This window comes from Haliaeetus leucocephalus, unplaced genomic scaffold (assembly GCF_000737465.1).
Source record: "Haliaeetus leucocephalus isolate CR32 unplaced genomic scaffold, Haliaeetus_leucocephalus-4.0 Scaffold858, whole genome shotgun sequence".
Classification (NCBI taxonomy): Eukaryota; Metazoa; Chordata; class Aves; order Accipitriformes; family Accipitridae; genus Haliaeetus; species Haliaeetus leucocephalus.
In genome coordinates this window covers 2,928,643-2,951,708 of record NW_010973294.1, presented here as the reverse complement: position 1 = coordinate 2,951,708, position 23,066 = coordinate 2,928,643, and the positions used below count along the sequence as shown (strand labels likewise).

Below are 23,066 nucleotides of genomic sequence, written 5' to 3'. Positions count from 1 at the left end.
CCCCCCCCCCAAAAAATTTCCCCAGACGACAGAAAAGCTCAAACTTACTTGCTGCATTGTAGGTGAATGTAAAGCAGACTGGACCTGCATCGGTAGCTGGTTTCCAATGGACTGCTGCATTGAAATTGGCTGGTGTTGCTGGATGTTGAGATGCTGGTGCAGAGGGGGGCTGATCTGAAGAGGTGGCGGTGGGGAAACAGCCATGTTTGCTATGGAAACAGTCACTGGCATTTGGTTGTTGGGCTTGGGCGCTATGTTCCTGGGGATATTGGCATGCATGGCAGTGATGTGAGGATTCATTCCTGGTTGTTGGTGGTAGTGGGAACCGAGGTACAGTGCAGAGTGAGCCTGGGTGGGCCCATGAAACACTGACTGCTTTGAATTCATCATCTGAGGTTGTGGGGAGGCTTTAACATCAACAGGTTCACTGTAGCTCTGTTGAGAAAAACAAAAACCAGACAATACTTAGAAGCTACAAAATGCTACTGTTCTACACCCTAAAGTCTGTTTAAGAGTTGCACCATGGGAGAACAAATATCTGGACCATCAAATTGTCCTTGAAATGGAGTATGGTTATTACACTAGAAAAAGAATTAATCCCTTTTACATTATACTTTTCTCTTCACCATTGTAAAAAAAGAAGTTAGCTCCTCTCTTTCCCAGTCTAATCTGACATTTGCTTTTTCCAGACTTGAAACTTTCATCGCTGACCTAATAACCTACACAACGAAGACAGTCAAGCCTGTCATATTTATTCACATAAGCAGCCACTACTATCGTCCTCAAATTTGATGGCCTCGTTGAAAAGAGGTTCGGGAGGGTGGGTTCCAGCAAAAGTCTGCAGTGGTCTTCAACGTGTCTCATTTTCCCATCTGCAAACCAGGGCTAAGAATTTCAGTGTCCTTCGCCATACACATTGATAGCTGCTAATAGCGCTTTATCAGTTAGCTAACATAATGAAGAGGCTAAACCCCATCCACAGTTGCTCTACTGCATTGAATGAATATGCTAGTTGCTGTGCCAATACCCTTATTTTGAAGTATTCTGTGCTGAGAAGCTATCCATGCCTGTATAGACATGTTTCATGAGCCATGCATTCAGAAAAATAAAAATATTCTAAATAAGTTCACTTTTAGCAAAACTTCCTTTGTTAATACCATTCATAAAGTTCTGAAAACTCTGTTTAGAACTGATGTCTATATAAATGTTAGACTGCATCAGACACAGGGAAGCTATCTTACTAAACCTGGAAGAATACTGCATAGAATATTAGAAAATGCACAGATTTTAAAAAATTTTACGGTCTGCCCTGATTTCTTAAATCTGCTAGTAATAAAAACTTCCCATTAATGAATGTGAATTTTAATAATACTCTCTGTTGTAATATTTATAACTTGTTACATTTGACTTACTTACTTAAACTCAATTTAAGTTGTTTTCCGTACCCTTATTTTCTTAGATCTTCTGAGTGCTAACTCTGTGTGCTCAAATAAATGATGAAAAAAAATTTAAGAATTAACTCCCATGAGCTTATAGGTGGGAATTATCATTTGCAGTTAAGTCATACCGGGATTAATAGTCAGTGAAAGGTGAAACATGCTGGAAAAAAATGGCAGAAATGTCCCCCCGGAGAAAGAAGTCACTTTGTCAAAACAAGGGCTGAAAGATGCATATATGCCCTTATTCTGTGACCTCCATGTCATGTTTGCTCAGTTTACAAGTCAGGGTAAGTTTCATGTTAGTCTCAGCACTCCAGGGTCAGTGAAGTCTATTTGTATTCTTTCTGAAGGATGTACCATCACCAACAATCCGCTGACACGTGTGTTACTGAAATTGCTTCATTGAAATTGTGATGATAAAGATGAGAAAGGTAACTTCATTTTCCCTAAGTATACATGCAGTGCCATTAGCAAAAAACCCTTGTTTTTTCCAGTAAACTAAGGACAATTAAATGAATATGATAAAATGAATGCAAACCTCTGCCTCTGTGGATCTGCCTGGCTCTGCTTGCATGTGGGTGTACATGTGTGCAATATGTATTATATGCATGTTTGCAGGATTCAGATACAGACAGAAAACCCCAGAGACACTAAACAATAAAACCTGAAAGTAGGTGCAAAATCTGCCACTTTTTTGGTATTATTTTTAAAACACTGAACTAATGTTCATGACAACATGAGACATATTTCCCCCCTCTTCCCAGTTGTATTTTTAGGACACTCTCGTGAGTGTGGGAGCAAAGACTGGCAGGTTTGCTGAAATTTCAGAGATTCAGAAGCAGGTTTGCTAATTAGCAGCATGGTCAGGACCCTCCTCTTGAGTGTCCCGACCTCTTTATACATTACAGGAGGCATATGTTGTGTCCTTTCTTGAGAAACTTGAAGTTTTACTGAGAGCATCGTCCCGTCATGAAAGCAGCTTGCCTTTCCATGATGTAGCTGGCAGGCCCTATCTGGTCCAAGCAGGGATAATTGCTCCTGAAGTGTCTAAGGGCAGATTGGTTAAACAATTCCTCCTGGTGAGAACGTATCAAAAAGCCTTTGTGGCACTATTTGTGACACACTGATACATACTTATAGTTCATTTGTGACTACAAAGATGCTTCCATACACCTCTTTAACAAAGATATAGTAAACCAATTTAATTATTGGGTAAATCTGAGTTCACACGTAAGTGGTGAATGCATGGGCCATACTGATAAAATTACAGACATATCAGATAGTTAGTATAATTTAATACTTCAAATACCAAGTTATGTTAGGAGGAATCGTACAGTCTCAGGCCAGAGACAAATAACACTTGCTTTACCTCTGAGAAGAGAGTCTGCAAAGTGATCAAAAGGGACTGTTCCAGTTGTCTCAAGCTGTCAATCAGCTTTCTGTATGTTTCACTACCTCCTGATGCAGTGAAAAGCACAACACTTCAGTTTCAGACCAAGTATTTTGCTGCTACTTAGGATGCTTTAAATCATATGTGATCTGAAGCCAACTTGTCCAATATTAGTGTAAAACACATCAATATTATCAGTTACTGGGGATCTTAATAAATGAACCCATTAAATGCTATTCTCCAGCATACCGCACTTTCAGCTTTTTCTAGGGCTGGGTCAGAAACACAGATTTTCTAAGTATTGCTGAAGCTAATTTAATAGGTGATGTCAAATATTTTGGCTTTGTTATGTTGCTTTACTGTGAAATATACCAAGAAGTATATATGATGCATAGGTCACACTATCATTTCACGTACAATTACTCTTTCACAGATTTGAATAGGCATTGCACCTGTCCAGTACATCATCAGACAGTCTTAGATAAGGACTTTTATTATGGGTAAAACTAGAAACTAAGAAAGAAGGGATTTGATTAGCCAATATGGGCTTCAAATGTACAGTCATGTTCCCTAGCTTTGCAGGTTTGAATTCAAGCAATTTTCTCTTGCCTTATTCAAGGAGAAAAACACAGAAATAATTTACACCCCCCCCGTCCCCCCAACCCCCTTAGTTAAATAATCTATCCAAAACCAACACAGACAATTTACATCTCTAATTTTTGGCATGAAGTTATAGGATACAATTAATTTACAGATATATGCAGTGGAGACCAAAATTACAAATCTGTACACACAGGTCACCAAACATTGAAGCTTAGTATCTTCTACATGCAACAAGGTCTCCTACTAGACGTGCAGTGAGAAAATCTTTTATCACTACTATCAGAAGTATGGTGTTGTAGACCCACCACTAGAGGGTGACAGAATATTATATTTAGTTACTGGTAGGACATGGTATTGTACACATACATTAGCAAATATACACTAGGACCACAAACTAGCTTTTCTTGACAGTCCTTTATGCTCTTTGAGTGGCTTCTACTTGTTCTGAAGTTTAGGTCAAAGCCTACTCACGGGCTGGGAGTAGGGTTTCTTATGGACCTGCCTCTCCATCTAACATCATCATCTAATACTGTGCCTAAATTTAAAAAAAAAAATCAGAAGGTGAAGACAAAGTAGGTAGGCCAACACAATGGAATGCTACATAAAAACTATGACTGCCCTTTAGGCATAACACAAAACCACCTTTTTTTTTTTTTGTCCATGAGAATCTATTGTTTTTACTGAAACTCAAAGAAAAAGAGGGAAGAACATTTTGAAATCCCAACAGAAAGAGAATGAAAGTACAAGAGAAATAGGGAAAAGAAGGAAACAAAAAAACCCACTACCGTTAACTCTGATGATAATGAATATAATTATATTAATTACAAGTACTGGTGCATGACTCTCAGTCCACAAAATGTTTCTACTTGTATCATACTTTCAAGGAAATGTGTGATGATACAGATGAGTGATGTTCTTCAGAGAAATTGTTGAGAGTTGATCATTTTGCACAAAGTTCAGGAAGTGCTGAATCAAGTTATTCCCCACCGTTTTCACCAAACTCATGCCCTTCCTTCCAATTCTAGAGCAAAGTGAACTTTCTCATCCACCTTCTACTGTCCTATTGTGTGCCAAACCTCCTTACGCATAATTGCCAAATTAAATTAGGCTAAGGGGTTAAGCATTGCTCATTCAATTGTGCTATTCTTTTCTAAGGAGAACTGCCCTGGGACCAATGGTCCTTCTTATCATGGACTGAATTCAGGCACAGGGGGGTGTCAGTTCCTTAAAGGAAAGCGACACTGGGATTTCCCTCACCCCCAAACATCCAACCCACTCCTGCAGTTGAGAAATGGTTTTGGTACGGACATCCTGCTCAATTTAGTCATGTCAGAGAAAAGAGCAACAGCCTAGCGATGCCATTCTGGCGTCTCCACAGCTTCCTTTGGGATATGATTTTACTTCCACTTTGAAAAGTTGCACTTTAACCCTCACCTGTATATCTGGGTAACCAAGCAGCTGTTGAAACCTACACATGGGTTTTGATTCTAACTTGTGGCTGCCTTGTGGCTACTGTTGGCTCTTCTAACCCCATTTCTGTTGGAACATAAACAACATCCATGTGACTGAAAGTAAAGCAAGGACATGTTTTAACAAGGCAGAACTCTAAGGGCCTGATCCTTACACTACTGAATTTAACAGAAAGTCTCCTATTAACTTAAGAGGAATTTGGATCAGAGCCCAACACTGTTACTTCAGTCTTAATGTCTGGATGTCCGTTTCATTTTTCATGAAAACCAGGCAGGGCCTGGCTAACAGAGGCTGAGAATCATTCCCAATTGATGAGCACTACTTTTGACCTGTGTTTCTTCAGAGCATACCTAGAAACTACAAGTGCATATACTTGCTTCATTTTGCTTTTTTAACACATTAATGCAGTTACTGCTAGAAATGTTTCCAGCAAGTAGGACCATATAGATATATATCTAAACATATGTATATGAACATCTTCAATTTGCATACTGCATACATGCTTTCTATTCAGCATTCTTATCTACTATAGCTTATGATGCCATCATATATGGGAATTAAATAATTAATTTTGCAATAATTTCATTCTAGTAAGAAGTGCTCAACTAATATTGCTGTTTGCAATATAAAATCAACGTCAGTGTTGTCCCAAAGAAACAATAGTTGTTTTACTTACAGAGAAAAAAGTTAGTTTTTTCCTTATTCTATCAATTTCACAAAATCAGTTAATGATCAAAGCCTTTCAGTTGGAGCAATATAATTCCAGTTGTTTACAGACCAGACATTATCAAAATACTTCTTTATTAACATCAGCAATTAATCTCTCCTTTAGGGTAAAATACTCAGTAAATAGATTCAGTACATTCAGAACATTCAGTAAATGTTCTTGGTACTATTGGATGCCTATATGTCCTTTAAATACATGCTGAAAGACTTCCTCAAGGGCAAAGACATGAGCCTTATGGCCAATATGGCCAGCATAAACTTTCTATCAATGCAAACAGCTTTACCTGTGGGTGAACATAACCTGTTCCAACCTCAGAAGATTTTTTTATATAGCCAAAATGGTGTAACATAGTTTTATTTTAAATGAGAAACAGGTACTTCTCTTTAAATGAGAAACAGAGGTTTCGTAGCCTCTCTAGATAGACAAGGACTTGTCTATGTAGACAAGATGTGTACTATGTGAGCATTTCAAGGCCTAGAAAAGAGTTTAACTCAATTCAGGTTTTACACGAATATGTGTCAGAAACCTACATAGTTGCCACACTGTCCCTTTTCATGATGGTGCCATGTGCACATCTAGTGACTGGTATCTGTCCTTGAGCCATGCTGAGGAATTCAACAATTTTTGGACTCTATGACCAGAATGAAGGTTACATTCAGGTAACAGCAGTGATTATGTCAGCTGGTACCAGGAAGGTCCAGACTGTGCAGGCTGTGATCAAACTTAGGCAGGCCTGACTCAGCTTTAAATGAGTTATCTTCAGTACTGTGACATTAAAGAGGTAGATAGAAGGAAATTGGCTGAATATTTATGCAGCTCCTACAAAGCTTACCTAAGCTTAAGTTTGCATCTGCTGTCTTTGCTGTCTCTTTGGTGGAAGGAACATCTTGAATTGTTTATTCCTTCTCTCAGCTTTTCTGTGTTCACATAATCCTGTCCAGTTTTAACATTTTTGACATTTTAGGTCACTTCCAACCCCAAGCCTGTCCTTGAGAAGGACCCCTTCTTCTAGCCTACATGGGCTCAGCCATTTTATTAATACCCCTGTGAAGCTGTTTATGAGAGAATGACTTCTCTCTTCAGCGTTTTCTCTTTCCTGCTTAGCTCTTTAACTCCTTTAGAGATTCCTTTGACTTAACTCCATCCACTCCGGTAGAGAACTCATATGCATATTTGCAGTACAGCTGCCTTCCTACCTAAGTCATAAGAGGCTCTTAGCAAATGACGTTTCATATTTTGTTAATTCCAGTCACCTATTGCAATAACAACATCTGGGACTCCAGAGAGTTCAGAAAGCTTTTTGACACATTCTTGATGTTTCAGAACAAAGGAGTAAGCCATGGGTTGTCATCTATAATTAGCTGAGGTGGCTCAGAAGAACATCTTCAAATCTAAATATACATTTTGTCATCATCTACAGGGGATTGTCATGGATTCATTCAGGGTATGTAAGTAAAAATGGATGTTTTATGAATGTAACCTGGGTACATGTGATAAAGGATATGCAACTTTAATTTGATACAAGTGTTCTAATTCCCCAAATGGAAGCACTAGGCTAATAGTGAAATCTAGTTTTATTAACTCACTTCAAAAATAAACACAGTTCCTCTCCAAATCAAAATCTGGCTTCTCTCAAGCTCAAGACATTTCTGCCATTTTTGGCAGAAATTATGTGAGAGCATCTCTCGGTTTTGCACTGCTGAAGGTAAAGCTTCACATGATTTAGCCTCAAATCGAATTCATGGCATCAACTTAAATATAGTTTGCTCTACATTTTCAGCTGCAGTAGATAGTGGGTTTCCTTGCTAGAAAAGAAGATGGTTGGATTTGTGTTATTATCAGATTAGACAATTGTTTTATAAATATATATGTTCACTTACCAGATACTCTGATGCATCACATACTTGCACATACATAATTTTATTTATTATTCCTTGAAAATTTCTGACTACTTCATAATAACTCCAGAAAGAATGAAAGACCAAGGTATCACAGAAGCATGAAGTACCTGCTGTAAAGGCCTTATATTATAGTTTTCCCAGCTAGGGATTCTAATGTTTAATGGAAAAAAGAGTAAAAGCTGTAACTGTATGTCATCATTCTGGGTTTTTTTTGGTTATTGTTTTAAGGGAAATATTGCCAAATGCCTTGTAGCACTTTAATAGCTACAAAAAAATTAAAAATATCATGCATCAAACATAACCGTATTTTTTATTTATTCTTTCTCTGATGCTTTCACTGAGAACAGCCTAAACTCTTTTATGAAATTCCAAAACATCTGCATGGACTGGGGCTAGATAGAATATAGAAATCTGTTGTCTCAAAAAGTAGAAACCAGGTGCCTTTCTGCCAGCAGCAGAAGGGATGCTGCTCTCCTTGTATGCAATAGCCAACTGATAAAAGCATTGACCAAGAGACAAGACAGTTCAGTCATCTACTCTGTCAAGAGATATTCAGAATTATATTTCCAAAAGAAATGTCTTACACCCCAGCAGCTGCTTATTTCAGGGAGGAGTGAGCCAGGATACAGTGCTCCCCTACAGCTGAAGACTGGTCACTATGCAGAAAAGAATTTGGGATTCACTGGACTACAGAAAACAAATCGTGGAGACAGCACACCTGCACTTCTGCATTTACTTAGCAGTGGGGAGATGCACGGCCTGGGAGAGCTGATATATTTTTTTGCGTTTTATATGTTAGGCAAGTGCTCTCACCACATACATATATGAAATGGGAAACTAATACCAAGTTTACTGTTTGAGTTTGGAGTTTTGTGGTTTTTTTAACATGGTCTCCATTTTGCTTTTTACAAGTAGCTCAAACTTTTTCATGTATATTCACTGCAGTCTTAAGAGACTCAAATTCCTTAGGCTGTTCAATTGTATTACAACATAGGCAGTGTAGCAGGTATTTTGGGTGCCTGGAAACTCTCTGGTTAGAAATTGCTGCGCTAATGGCATTAAGGCAATGCCAGTCTTACTAGATATGACCTTTAGTTTTTTTATGAAATGTAATTGCAAGGCAATGAGCTAGAAAAGCTATGTCTGCCATATACTTCAAGATGCAATTTTACATGTCCGAAGGATTTGCACTGTCCACAAAACTGAAAAATGTCCAACGCATTTACTGCAATGTCAAGTGAGGACACCACTTTGACTTAGCTACAACACCGGAGTTTTGAAATATGCTTGGGTATTTTGAATTTGAATAATATTCTCCTTGCTGAGAGGTTTTAGCTTCAGCCATAGCTGCTAAAACATGTCTGCATGAAACTTGAAGTTGTGTCACTACACAGAGAGAATTAAAAGATTCATTTAGCCAGAGAGAACAAAACAGGGAAGAGAAATCTTGTTTGTACTATTCAAAGAGTTAAACTTGTACTGCTATAGTTAACATGCATATAGGTATAACATATACACATATATATTATGCATGCTAAATACAAATATGCATATTTTGGTATATAAATATACAGATGCCCATATATAATATCTGAAAGTGTTTAACATTTACCCATATATATCTGTATTAAATATATATATTTGAAAGATGCAGCAAAAACTCTAATGTCAGCCAGAAAAAAGGCTGGTTAAGCTAGAAAAAGTGCTTGTTTTATGAAAAAGTAAAATTGCAATTCACAGCATTTTATGTAATGCTGTACAAATTACCAGATACCAGAGACTGCATTTCTGGACCTGAATAGTACTAAAAGTTGCAACTAAGGGCAAATATAAAGACACTTGTTTACAATGCAAAGGCTTAGTCAGTACTATAAGCAATATGGCAATCTGCATAGCAGAAGATATAATGCTTTGTAATGTGATTTTTACTTTACGTATCAATTCCTACACACATGAACAAACTCAACAACAGCCCCATTAATTTCAATCATTATAAAAAGGAGAAAATAAAGGAAATAAACTGATGAATTAAACGGGGACTAATGCATAACTGACATATTTACACAATCATATGTTTACCTTATTTACTGGGTGGTAGCCCTATTTTATAAAGACGTCACTAAAGCATTTAAAAGTGTACTAGAGATGTGCTGGCAATCCTATTACTGAAGTTGCTGATGACACTTCCACTCTTTTCATTATGATTTTGTCAGGTAACATAGTCTGAAATTACACATGCTAGGTGTGTGAGTGACTTCTCTGTGTGTGTGTGACAAACTCCAATCAGAACTGCTCAGCTTTGTCAAGAATGCACCCAGAGGAAAGCACAGTACGCCCCCCAAAGGGTTGTGTGCCCTTCCTTAAGATGCAATGGAAGAGGGACTTGAACTCTGGAAGGGACAATGACAGATTGTGTCAAAGATTAATATCTTGTCTTCCCATGAAATGACACTCAAATTTATAAACGTGTATCATCTAAGAAAGCAGCTGAGACTATTCCTCCACGTGGGCTTTCCCAGTACTGGTTGCTCTTTATGATGAAAACCAGGTAGTCTGTCCCTCATGTTCATCTCCAGTTTCCGTCACTATGAGTGTATGAAGGAGAAGTGAGGATGCAGAAGACAAGAGAAAGACTAGGAAAAAGACTGGCTGAAGTAAAGGTTTGCTGTTGGGGAGAAGAGGAGGGGAGAGGAAAGGAGAGGAGAGGAGAGGAGAGGAGAGGAGAGGAGAGGAGAGGAGAGAAGAGAAGAGAAGAGAAGAGAAGAGAAGAGAAGAGAAGAGAAGAGAAGAGAAGAGAAGAGAAGGGAAGGGTGCAAAGGGCTGAGTATCATGGAGAAGCCCACCATCTCCACCTGACAGTCCACTCCCACCCCAGAGCTTGGGATGGAAACCAGCGTTCCTGAATTTCATTATTCTCCTGTCAGGCAGAGGCTAAGAAATCTCCTGGCAAAAGGAGATTCCTCTGCAATCTTCTATTCTGACTATTCCAGCATCTCAAATGGCCAGGATGGTTACAGTGAATTCAACTCCAAGGCTGGTCCACTCAGGTATAACATGGCATATGTCCATTCCTTTGCTTTTCAGAAAAATGAAGACTTGCAAATACATGCAGAAAAACATACACAAACACTCACATACAAGCCCTACACTCACTAGTTGTTTAAAACTAGCTATACTTAATTTAAAAAGTGAAGAATCAGTGTTCAAAAGTTAGGAAACTGGTAGAGCAGCTGCTTTGGGAGGTGTGAGGCACCTGCTGAGCTGGAGACAGGGGACCTGGGCAGCACCCTTGCCTGCTTGTGCCTGCCTCTTCCCACAGGCAGAGTCCTCTGGGAGGGGAGAAGGAAGAAAGTTTGATAATTGGGTAACTTGTATCATTTGGATAGCAAGAGGATGTCCTGATGTGATGTGAAGCACAACTGAACATCTCATAGCTGCCAGCCAGTTGACACTGAAGTCATTGGAGCTCTGCTATGAACATGACAGGTATAATATTAGTCAAATACTCTGAAAAATGAAGTTCTAGATGTCCCAAGCAGGACATCCAAAATTACTGAAACCCTGATTTCACAATGATTTAGCTGTGTTTGAAAATATGGACAATACAAACTTCCCCCTCCAGAGTATTACTGATAATTTCTTTACACTAAAACACTGTAGGGATGAGCAGCACAGAAAATCCTATAAAGAAGCAAGGTCAAACAACATGCAGTAAATACAACACAGGAGCTCCCAGGGTGAACACCTGATTATAAGCATGTGAAATCAGAGTCACACAGAGTGCAGCATAAAGTTTAAAACACCATGTGAGCAAATAATTATTATTCTATTAAAGCATTTTTGGAGAAGATATGTTACTTTTGACGTCTCTTAACTTTTGAGAATGAGGTCTTGGAATCTTAATAAAATTTTCTAAAAGTAGCTTTTATGGATGATAATATAACACATGGACATAAAAGACCAGATGGACTCCAAACAATCTTAATAATGTATTATATATATTTCTTCATGTGTACATGCTTGTCTAAAGAACTACAACTCTTTTGGTGCCACATAAATATTTAATAATGATAATTTAGAATATACTGCTATAATATTACATCTGGGTATTTTACATCCTTATTCCAAAATGGACTTGCTTTAGTTACATGCCAGCTCTGTTGGATTCATTGAGCGTGTTCATGAGAGTAAGCAATTAGTACTCGGCTTGATTATGTTTCTATTTTGAAACTTTCCACACTAGAGGAAAGCATTACAGTATGGGCAGAATTTAAATAATTGCTTAAAAGTTAAGAAAATGCTCCAGTGCTTTTCTGGCTAACAACAAATTTAAATATATGCACAAATGGCTTCATGCACTGAACTGATCAACAATCTTTTAATTTTTTTTTCTAAAAACAAATCTCAGAAAATGCCATAATATAATTTTTTATCTTCCCTCCCCCCAAAAAAACCAAAATAAAAATCTCAGGTTTTTTATATGTGCCATTTCAAAACTGAGCTATATAGAATGTTATGTAAACAGTTGACAATGTGCTGAATAATGACATATGAGTTATTTTCACAAGTGAAAAGTTGGCTTCATGCATTCCTTCAAAACCTCTTGGAATATTTTGAGCTTTTTAGACCTATCTTTTGCCAATAAGCAGGCTATTTCAAAAAAAAATGTTTGTTTGTGTCCTTGTGGTACTCTTTCTGAAGGCAATAAGTGTTTCTAGAACCAAACAGCCCTAAAACAGAAATTAAAGGTACCCTGTAAATCACTTTAACTAAATGCATTAGTATTTATGATGGTAGATATAAAATTAAAATGCATAAGACACAATCCCCCAAAATGAATGAGGTAACACCCCTACTTCAGACTTTTAAATTCAGAACAAACACTGACCATATACTAAGATAATGTAGAAAGATGCATGAAAGGTCCTTGGATGGCTAATCATATAGTCTTCCCCTGAAAATGTGTACAAATTAATATAATATACAGAGAAGTATAGTGCAGGACCAACCACCCCAAAAACATTTAACACGAACAAAAAGTTCTACCCATGTCACATATGTCAGTCCTTCATACTTCCATCTTTACCTCTAAAATTAATTTTATCTATGTAAGAACAAGATATATCTAAATTTGTTTTGACAGACCCAAACCAAGTGATTCTAACTGGTATGATTCTGAAGTTGTTCAATTGTTTTTTCACATTGACACAGTGCAGTAATTTCACATTCTTCTGCATTTTTTAAAGTCTACTACAAATTTTAAAGAGTCTATTACAAAATTATGGGCACTAAGAATGTTTGTATAAACCAATTTAGAAAACTGCTACTAGCTGTGTGCTGGGGATACACTGGTGTGTTCCAGTATAGAGCCTTACAGTGACCTATGCTGTGCTCACACAAATTGCTTGCTGGGTGTAAAATGGAAATTCACATTTTCTTATGAAAATTTGCTATGTGAGCTGAGCTTGACGTTTTCTGTATTGTGATTGCAAGGTAAAAAAACAGTACTTAAAAAAACCCAAGCAAAATCAAAACCAGGCATTTTGTGTATTATATGTCTTTTTTTTCCCTTAGAGGTAGAACAGTGACTGCCTGGCATGGCATGTTTGTTATATTGAGGTCTTCTTACTGGTATCTTCTTCCTCTGTTGAACTGTGATGATACTCCCAGCCTGGAGAAGTGCTGTCTCTCTGACGAGAAGGGAAAGGATATCTTTTCATGGAGAGATAACTGTGTTTATTGAGCATTTGCAGCTTAAACCTAAGTTTAAGGTGATAGCAAACAGGGCTATTTGCACTAAATACTATGGTGCCTAGCACCATATTAATGCTGAAAATGGTTTGCAATATGTCACTATATATATGTGTGTGTATGTATATACATTATGTGTTACCTTGGATACAAGGCTTGCTCTGTAGGCAGCTAACTGCTTCAGATATTCCTTCTTGGCAGCTTCAGTTTTCTTTTTGTATACCTAAAAACAAAGAGTGTCACATTGGTAAATTAATCTGGCTTTGTTTTTATATATCACCGGTGTGTCTCATGCATCTTCATAAAGTCTTTCTAAGTAAACAGCCTTTCCTCCTCATATTGCTTAAAGAGTGAAATAATAAACATCAAGTATTTTAAAGAAAATATTGTTCCAACTGTGAAACACTCTTTAACTACCCAGCAGTAATGACAAAACAATATCCCTCATAGCATCTCAGGTTTAATTGTTCAAAGTGAAGCGTGGGGCGTCCTTGCAAATGGGACCTCTAGAGATGGGGGAAGGCAGGCATGGGCCTCTCCACCGGCTTCCACTTGTGAGAGGAGTTAAAACCCTCTGGGGAAGATGAGAATATGCAGAAAGACATCTGAGCTAAATGAAGGAGAAGATGACGGCACCACACAGATCAGCCAAGAGTCTTTCTCTCTTTGCCAGATAAACTGTTGGGGGCAGTCAAAGAAGCTTCATGGAGCAGCTAAGGATAATAAATGTTAGTCATTATTCCCATCTTGATCCTGTATCGGTCTAATTAACTTCTCAGGAGCATGGATCTATTTCTGTACATTTCTCTCAACTCACCAAATTATTTGAAATGCGGCATGTGCACAATCTCATAATACATTAAAGAGCTTGGAGAATCACTTCAATTCTGCCCAGATTTCAAGATCAAAGATTATCCGCAGAGTTAGGCAGGACCTCATAGCATTACAGTAACATGATGTTAGAAAAGCATAGGTAGATATTTAGGGTTGAAAGTTCTCAGGAGGAGAATCAGTTTCTGACCCATGAAGCCTAGGTAATGACTTGCTATTAGCCACATCAGTGACAGATTCAGGAACAAGTCAGCATTTCTCTTTGCAAATGTTATCATGAGTTTCTCACTACTTCATGTTTTTTTTCTGAAAGGGTAGATTTAGGAGTCATGCTGGTGTCTTGGCTTCATGTAACTAAGCAGGATTGACTCCTAGCCTTCCTTGTTGCAGGGAAAACCTGAAAAAACATCTGAACTGAAGGTTTAAAAAAAAGGGAGACAAATAAAGGGAAATAAAATTGACTTTTTTATTGCTGTTATATTTCTCAATTTTTAAGTCACATTCCAGAGGTTAATTCATGTGTTTGTGGGCATTTGGGATTCACAATATTGCACAAAATGGAACTGCAGCTTTGAGTCTCTGCTGCCCACTTCTCCAGCCAAGCGCACAACTCTGGCACCTGCGGAAAGCCTCCATGAAGAGAGTAAAGACTATCCACCTTCCCCCTCCCACTCCACACTGCCTAATTAACCGGGGTATTGATTCAAAGATAAAGGATGGGCAAAACTATTTATGACAATTTTGGGGTGTTCTGAATTCCACAGCTGAAAAAAACACGCGTGCATCTCCTCTCCAGAAGGATAAACTTTATGAATCTTTGAACTGATCTCTTTTGATCTTCTAATGCTCTAGTAAAACCAGCAGTCCTGTAATGGAGAGGACTTGGCAGCACAGAGTGCCCTCACAGAGAACAATACAGTTGCAGACATGAGAGTAGTAGTGTCAGGCTGGAAGGATCCACTACAACACCATTTTTATAAAGAATGTGCTTGTGAAACATTTTTTTGTTTCACTGAGGCTTTGCTTTCTGAGACAGAACAAACCTCAGATACAGGCTGGCAAAACTCAGAGGCTGCCTAAAAGGATTAAAGATTTTGCTTCCCAGGGAAGCAAAAGATCATAATGGAAACAGAGAAGTCTTAGGCTTCTAAAATTGTAAATATAAAGACACAGAGGAAAAAAGATAGGTTTTAGCTGTGCAACTGTATCTGTGCACCTTTGTAATTTCTCCAGATTAAGATAAATATATAGTGTTGGCTGATCTCCTATTGTTTTGCAAAAAAAATGGTAGCAATTTGCTTTTGAAGTTGTAATCGCTTGTGATTATTAGGGAAATGTACTGTTTGTTTTGAAAATGAATAAAAAATTAGTCAACAAGCTGTTCCTAGCTGCTGAAATGAATTTAGCTTGACCTACAGAACAAAGACTAAGTTATTCCGCTTTGTATTTTGCAATGCCTCTGCATCATTCTGATAGCCGGTTTAAAAACCAGAGCTGAACAAAGAATTTTACACAGAATAATGATCTTCAAAAGATCATGTATCTACTGCCTCCACATTGGGTTTTATTTTGCATTACACAAATATAAAAAATACACACTCCTGCTGTGCTCTTACAGTCACAGCATATTGAAAGAGTCCTCTGGGACCTGACTTTTCCCTCAAACAGTCATATTGCACAAGGTTAACTCAATAATATGAAGCTAACAACAGTTCTGTAAATCTCCATCTGAAACATCACTACTTCATAGAAATGTCATCATACAGCCATTATTTAATTATTTCCTACCTATACATCTACCATGTTCAGTGTACCCATTGTCTTGCCCTCTTTTCTCTGGTCTTCTGGTGAGCCAATAATAGTCACATGTCTTCCATGGTAATATAAACATTAACCATGTAACAGAAGGTCATCAGAGTAAAAAAGTCTTTACTGGATGGGAAAAGGTTTTTGATGACCCCAGCCTGCTTGGATGTTTTGCATTGGCCAGAACAGTCCTCACAGGCTGGCTTGTCTGGAGGGTGGTCAGCTCACCTCTCTTCATCTTTGTAAGGGCACTGGCATGTCCTCTGAGGACAACAGCTTGAGCTCTCACTGTCTATACGCTGTTGTCCTTTCAAAGATGCCCGCTCTTTAGGTCAGCATAAAAGTAGGTTGATGATGCTCATGCTAGTTTTGGAAATTCTGATTGGTCCTGGCTTATACTAAAATTTAGGGTAAGTTCTGCCTTCCTGGGGAGTTGTTCATTTTCATGACTAACAACAAGGTGTGGCGGTCAATATTTTTCTATGAAGGCAAATTATATGGCCCTGGCAGTGGGTACCAGTTCACTGACTTTGTGCTAGACTGGACTTGTACTGGGGGCTTATGAAGGCAGGGCAAGTGGGAAGCGTCTTCAGCAATTTGTAGCAGCACCTCAAACAGGTATGAGCAAGTCAGTTGCCCCTCCCAACCTCTTTTTTTTTTGCAGCTGTGAGAATTTTTAGCCCTCAGGCTTAAATAGTTTTGCACTGCAGTCAGTATACAGAGTTGCATCCCTGCAGTGTTTCTGGGAAGGAAAAAGGCTTGTGTTGTCATTCAAGTGTGCTCTAGAAAATGGCTGAAGCTCTTCTGAGTTTCATGCTTAATACAGTGCCAAATTATGAAACACATAATTTCCAATAACACATTTAACATTTTTCCTGTAACAAGAAGCAGGCTTCTGTTCTGTTGCTTGTGTATAGTGGCAATATTTAATTTTAACATCTCAGAAATCTCTTATAAGGTCATTTTCCCCTCCTCCGTCAAGCAAGCAACAATTATTAAATAAGTAACTTGACAGGAGCACATACTTATGGAATTAAGTCATTTCTAGCTCACTTTAATTCAATTAACATGATAATTGAATGTCAACTGATTGTCATTCAGGCAGTAAAGGCCCATTCTGATTCAGCAGCAGATTTGTTTCCTTACACAATATTTTATTTTCTATATTGTCCCAGTTGTGGAAATTGAATGCTGGCAGAAAAAACATTATTTCTGTATATGCAGGATAGGTCAGCTTAATTTATTCTTATTCTCTTCAGCTTGTTATAGAAACCCCAAAACACCAAGATTACATTCATTTGTCTACAAATGGAACCTGCTGGCATTATTTTCCTACTGTGCTTCACGAATGCAAATTTACACAGCATAATACACAGGTTCTTAGTTTACTATTTAATTACATTTCCAAAGTGCACCCAGTAAGGTAGCTTCAGGTTCCCTTACACTGTTTAGCAAAGCATGCAGCAATGTAGAAGATACTTTCCAAAAGGACTAAGCATGAAACTCTACCTTGTGCATGTAAGTATATAATATAGCATTTGGATTAGGTCACTGGGGAAAACGAATGCCCTGGGCTCCCCCATTGTTAACGTAACAGCCTGGTACCAGCCCAGGGTACACTGGGACCCTTTAGCTCAGGTTCCCTGGGCTGACCATAAATGTGGGCTACCGGTGCTGTAGCAGCCTACATTAAGGGCTGAACTCTATTTATTAATAGTGATACACAATTCGTAAGCTGAGTGCCCTGAAGTTTCATTTGGAGATAGAGGGGTTGTGGGTTATATGGTTAGCCACAAGCACTCACAAATACTAGATTTACCAAATTAAAACCACAGCAGAACATCTGCACTTCTGTTTTATGATGCCGATTTCTGGTCATGTTTTGCTTTATATATTTTAACTGCTGCTTAGGTCTTGTACTCCTGGATCATAAATTCCTTGAGGCAGGCTTTGTGTCTCCTTGTGGTCTTCTACATGTTGGATAATATGAAACTCATCACTGATATATATATAACTGAAATACACCTGTAATGCCTTGAGCCAAGTTTTTGTTCTGGTTACTCATCTTTTCCCAATGAACTTCTTCTCAACTTGCTTGTGGAGAATTATCAACACATCACAACACACTATGCAGCAGGACTCCTGCCCTGTCCCATGTGGCTTGCACCATTGTTCGCTTAGGGGAACAGATCTCCCTTCCCCCAGTCATCATCACAAGAGCCAAAACAGGCATGCAAATATCTGCAAACGTCCTCAGTTTTGAGTATCAGGTGCTAATGGAAGAAGACACCACTGAACTACAGTCCCCTTTGATACTAGAGACTTGTAGACAGTGAATTAAACTGACTGATGCTCTTAGGAGAAAAAGACACTTTCAGAATTTGTGCCTCATGGTAGTCTGAAAAGGCTTTGTGTCTCCTAGCTGACAAAGCACATTACAAAGAACCATGCTACTTCCCTGGCTTTGCCTAAATAGCTGGTACGAGGATGACAAAGAAGGAGAAGTTTTCAGTTTGTCTTGTGGACGTCTCCTTAGAGCTGACACTTGCAAACAAGTTATATTTGTCTTTTTAAAATGATGTAAAGGTGCCCACATTTGTTTGGATGGAAGTGTTCCATAAACCCACAAAAGTAGTATATGCAAAAATAGCAAATAAAAAAGCAACATGACCGATTTTGTCTTTTTGGTCTCTGCAGTGTTATTACCCATGGGAGTGTCATTTTCACAGGCTACAGTTACAAGAATGGCATCTGATAAAATACAGTAGTCTGCAATCCAGAATTAAATTCCACATTCAGATTGTCGTTCCTGGCCCTACATACCTAGGATCATAGAGAAAACTTGTATTTTTTCCAAGTGGGAGACGTATCTCTAGTTTTAATCTTCTGATTTTGCAGCAAAGGCACCTAGAGCTGCACACACTCGTCTAAAATATGGAAAGAGATATTCCCACAGCAGTCAGAAAAAAAAATCCTCAGAATTGCTTAATGGATACTGAAATATGTTACTGTTTGATTTTTAATCTAGGTACATACAGTAATAGAAAGAGGCCCAGGGCTAGCTATATGGCTCAGCAGTCTCTTTGACTGTAGAGCATGAAAAAGACACTGATGACATATTAGAGGCTTAGGGGAAAGAATTCAGTCTTTCTGGCATGCAGGGGAAAGATCACAGGCCAAATTCAGCTCTCTCACAAACAGCGAGACTCGACAGAGATCACTGGAAATTGCAGGCATTTGCGCCAGGCCTAAATTTGACCTTATAGGCTTGATGCTTGCAGCTTACAGGAGAGGGACTGTACATTTTATCAGAAGCATGTTGGATGAAAGTTGGGTACAAAACAAATGACATTAAACATATGATTTATGTTGTGATTATCTGCACTTGCTGGTATTCTTCCTGTTTAAAATAAGGGTGTGAGCCTGAATGGAGCACAATAATTGGGCCTAAACCCAGTTTTGTACACAAAGGATTTAAAGCCATGTTCCTATCGAGCTTGAATGTATGGGTAAAGGGTGGGGAAGAAGAATGACTAGCAAATTAAGGCTATTACTTATGCGTGTTGCTGTGGCAGTACTTGAAATGCAGGGTCCTTTTGGCCCAGCTCCTTCCAAGCACAACAAGAAGGTGAAGTGCAGTTCCAGTCAACATTCATAACTCGGCGGCCATGTGCGATATTTATCTAGAAGCCGTGTCTATTGTATGTAGCAAAGAGATATTAGAAATTCACCCCGGTCAGGGGGGTGTCTGATGTTGCCCATGACTTCAGTGCTCCTGGGAGGCTGCAGGAAGACCAAGCTGCCAGGTGGGCTGGGCAGGACGCCAGCAGACGATAGCCTGTATTACCCTATACAGAGTAAGATGCGGCAGCTCCTGTGGCGACCTACATTAATTTTATTTTTTTTGCAGCAGAGGGGAAGGTCTCCCATCCCGAGTGTACAGCATGGTCTTGCTCAGCCCAGCTCTGGGTGGGAGTGGGAAGGGCCAGCTGCCAGAAGTCCTGCAGCAAAAATGGATTGTAAACAGGGGGCCTGATACTGCCTCCTTCTAAAGTCAGTGGAAATTAAGGGGTTCAAGGTTTGGTCCTGTGGAAGCCAGGGCAACAGAACAATCTGAAGATACAAATTTATATATATGTACATATATATACATAGACATGAGTTTGTATCTGTGAGTATGCGTGCCTATTCTTGGCCCATTTGTGTTCTGGCTCATTAAGCCTAGCAGCTTGCAGAGGAAGGGAGAAGGAGCAGACACCAGGGTGAGGATCAGTTGTTTAAAACTCTTGATGCACTCACCTAGAGCTTCAAAAGGTAGAGATGCAATTTCAATACAGAAATTTGTCAAGAAAAACAGTGGATCTCCCAAACAAGTCTAAGGCGCAACACTGGTAAAAGTGACTGCCGGTGCAGGTAGCTGTCTGTTCTGCCTATTCCTGAATCCATTTTGCTTGTAAGTCACTTTGGCAGTGTGCACACACAGATGTGCCTTCGCTTCCTCTTCTCAATTACAAAAATAAAACAAAGCTAAATTTAAACCTTGCGTGGTCGTTTATCTACTAAACTGAAGGTACATTCTCATCCTTTTACAAGTGTTAAAGTTATTCCTTGGAGATTGCTTCATTAGCAGGGACATAATTTTTAAAAAAATGTCCTTTTTAAAGGGGGAACAAGAAGTAGGTAAACAAACATCTGTGTGAGTATATGAGCATATATAAGAGTGAACAAACTGTAAATTTATGTTTTCAAAATGCTACTGACTACCTTGACCTGACGGTCTGCTTATCCTCTGGAGCTATTTCAGCAACACACTGCAGTCCCCTGAACTGTCTGACATCCTGACACTGGGCAACCCAAATGCACAGCCACACAACAGAGACACGATGGCTCTTCCACCCATGGGATGAGCTCATTTGTTACGTCAAGCGATGGGACAGCAACACGGCATTGCACCCTGGGAGGGAGGAGGAGCTAGGTTAGGTGTCCCCAGGGGCCAGGCAGAGCCAAGGCCTCTTGAAACACTGATCTTGGATCCATTTTGATCTGACTAGTGGTGTCTTGCATCACAAGAGAAGCTTTGGAGACATGAAGTGTTGGCCAGCATTACTTGTAAACCCCCTCCTGATCTACCTGATTCATCCTGGCACTGGATAATGTGCTGCTACATCTAAAACTTCCCTGTGATCAAAAGAGAAACTTCTAAAACACGCTTCATTATTTTTCATGCCCAGATCAGTCTGGGTTATTTTTAGTGACCAAAATAGAAACCCTTGAAAGCTTGTGGGTTATAGCGAAAATGGTAACAGCATCACAAATGTTGATACTAATGCACGTGGACTTCAATTTACTTAAGTATTGGTAACATACAATCCAAGTCCCATCAGATGTTAAAGAATAAACTGCAGCTTTTATCTAGTGGGTCTTTGAGCACCAATGAGGAGTAAATGATTTGATTTTGTGAGCTCCAAGGATTTGTCAGCTGCCTCATAAGTGTAATTCTGGCTCTTCATATTCCTGCTGCTTCTAATTTAGCAGGACAGGCTCATAATTGAAGCAAATTAACTATTTACACTTGCCACTTCTACCAGGGAAGAGGACACATCAGCAGGAAAGAATGAGTGGGAAATTAAATTCTTCCCACTTGTGTCAGATCTGCCCTTATATAAACACATTAACAGTAATTTCATGAGGCGTCAAACATAGGAATAAATACTGAGGGATGAAATAATGAGGTGTTGCTATTGAGCTGAACTGTTGCAGCTAATATTACTGCATATGAATTATGCAGCCTGAAAGAAAGCATATGTTACAGCACTCAAACAGTCACTTCACCTGCTTCTTCTGATCATTAAGTTTTGGGTCCCCTAGGTGAATCCATCCTTCTTCCCGCTGCAAGGCCAGTTCAACATTTAAGTAAACACACACACACACATATGTATGTATGCACACTAAGCTGTTCATAGGAGGCCAAATTCATTCCTGCTAGAATTCCAGTTAAGTCACTGAAGTTACACCAGAGATTAATTCTGTTGAATGTTGAATAGACATTCAATTCCATTTTTAGAATAATAGCACATTTATTAAGGTCTTTGGCTGAAGTTTTAAAGTTACACTAATGTAAACAAGAACATTTTGTTTGTAATTTGCCACATCTATTACAGCTTTACTAGGACTCCAATTAGAAACTTAAGGTTCATTTAGTACACACACATCTGGTACTGATTTAAAATGACTTTCCTTTTTCATTTAAGGACAGAAAATGACCTAAGTAGCCTTTTTACCCAATTTGAACCAGCATTCTGTCTGAAAGCCAGAGACTTGACCATTTAGCATGCTGAACCCTCTTTCCTGGGGGGTGTTTTTCTCCCCTTTGCAGTAAAAATGTGTGCAAAGGGCAAAGATGTACATAAATAAGCTACAAAAATGGGATGCACAGAAGTGTAGTACTGACTAAGGAGAAAACAGTGTTTGTGATCATAAGAGAGGAACTAGAAAAGGCACTGAAAACATCCCTGTGCTATGGCTACAGCACTGAGGAGAATGTACCTCAACATACTACTGCTACAGCTGCTTTCCATTCACAGGTTTATTAATCTGAACAGTTTCAGAAAACATTTACAGTGAAAAATGAAGGAAAATGCAGAGTCCCTGCTTCTGATCATGTGTAATTATTGTCCCCAATTCAGAATTTGAAAAGAAACCATGACGAAGTCCACCATGATCACTGAAGTCCTTTTAATTTCTAGACTCCTCTGTGTAGATAGGTTTGGACAAACAAAACACAGGCACACACACCAGCATTGTTTGGAAATGGCCTTTCTACTCTGAAATTAATGGGAATAGTTACAGCATATGATCCTAAAATGCAAATGTCTTCATATCGTAACATGAGAGTGGAAGTACACCAGTATCTGCTTTAATCTAATAAATTGCAATATTCTCAGGGTAACAGCATCAGAGTGTGATCCATTTTAACTATAACTCCCTGCCAACTTCAGTAAGGCACCCACTGTCGTCTAGTTCATAATAACGCTTCCTTTTTTGTCATTCAAATCCTATTTTCTCAAACAACATTTTCCTAGTTTCTTCACAGTTTGAAAAACATACGTGGTTCTTGCACAAAACCTTTCAAGCTACAGTCTAATATG

The 23,066-nt window shown here is 38.8% G+C and overlaps 1 protein-coding gene across 1 annotated transcript in view; it reads right to left on the bottom strand.

The window, feature by feature from the left end:
* TOX (thymocyte selection-associated high mobility group box) overlaps positions 1 to 23,066 on the bottom strand; it is a 225,922-nt gene that overhangs the window by 12,821 nt on the left and 190,035 nt on the right. Inside the window, exons 6-7 of the mRNA XM_010582900.1 lie at positions 13,424 to 13,504; positions 49 to 435 (exon numbers count right to left, since the gene is read on the bottom strand). Of these exons, the coding sequence (XP_010581202.1) occupies positions 49 to 435; positions 13,424 to 13,504 (468 nt within the window). The remainder of the gene's footprint in view (positions 1 to 48; positions 436 to 13,423; positions 13,505 to 23,066) is intronic.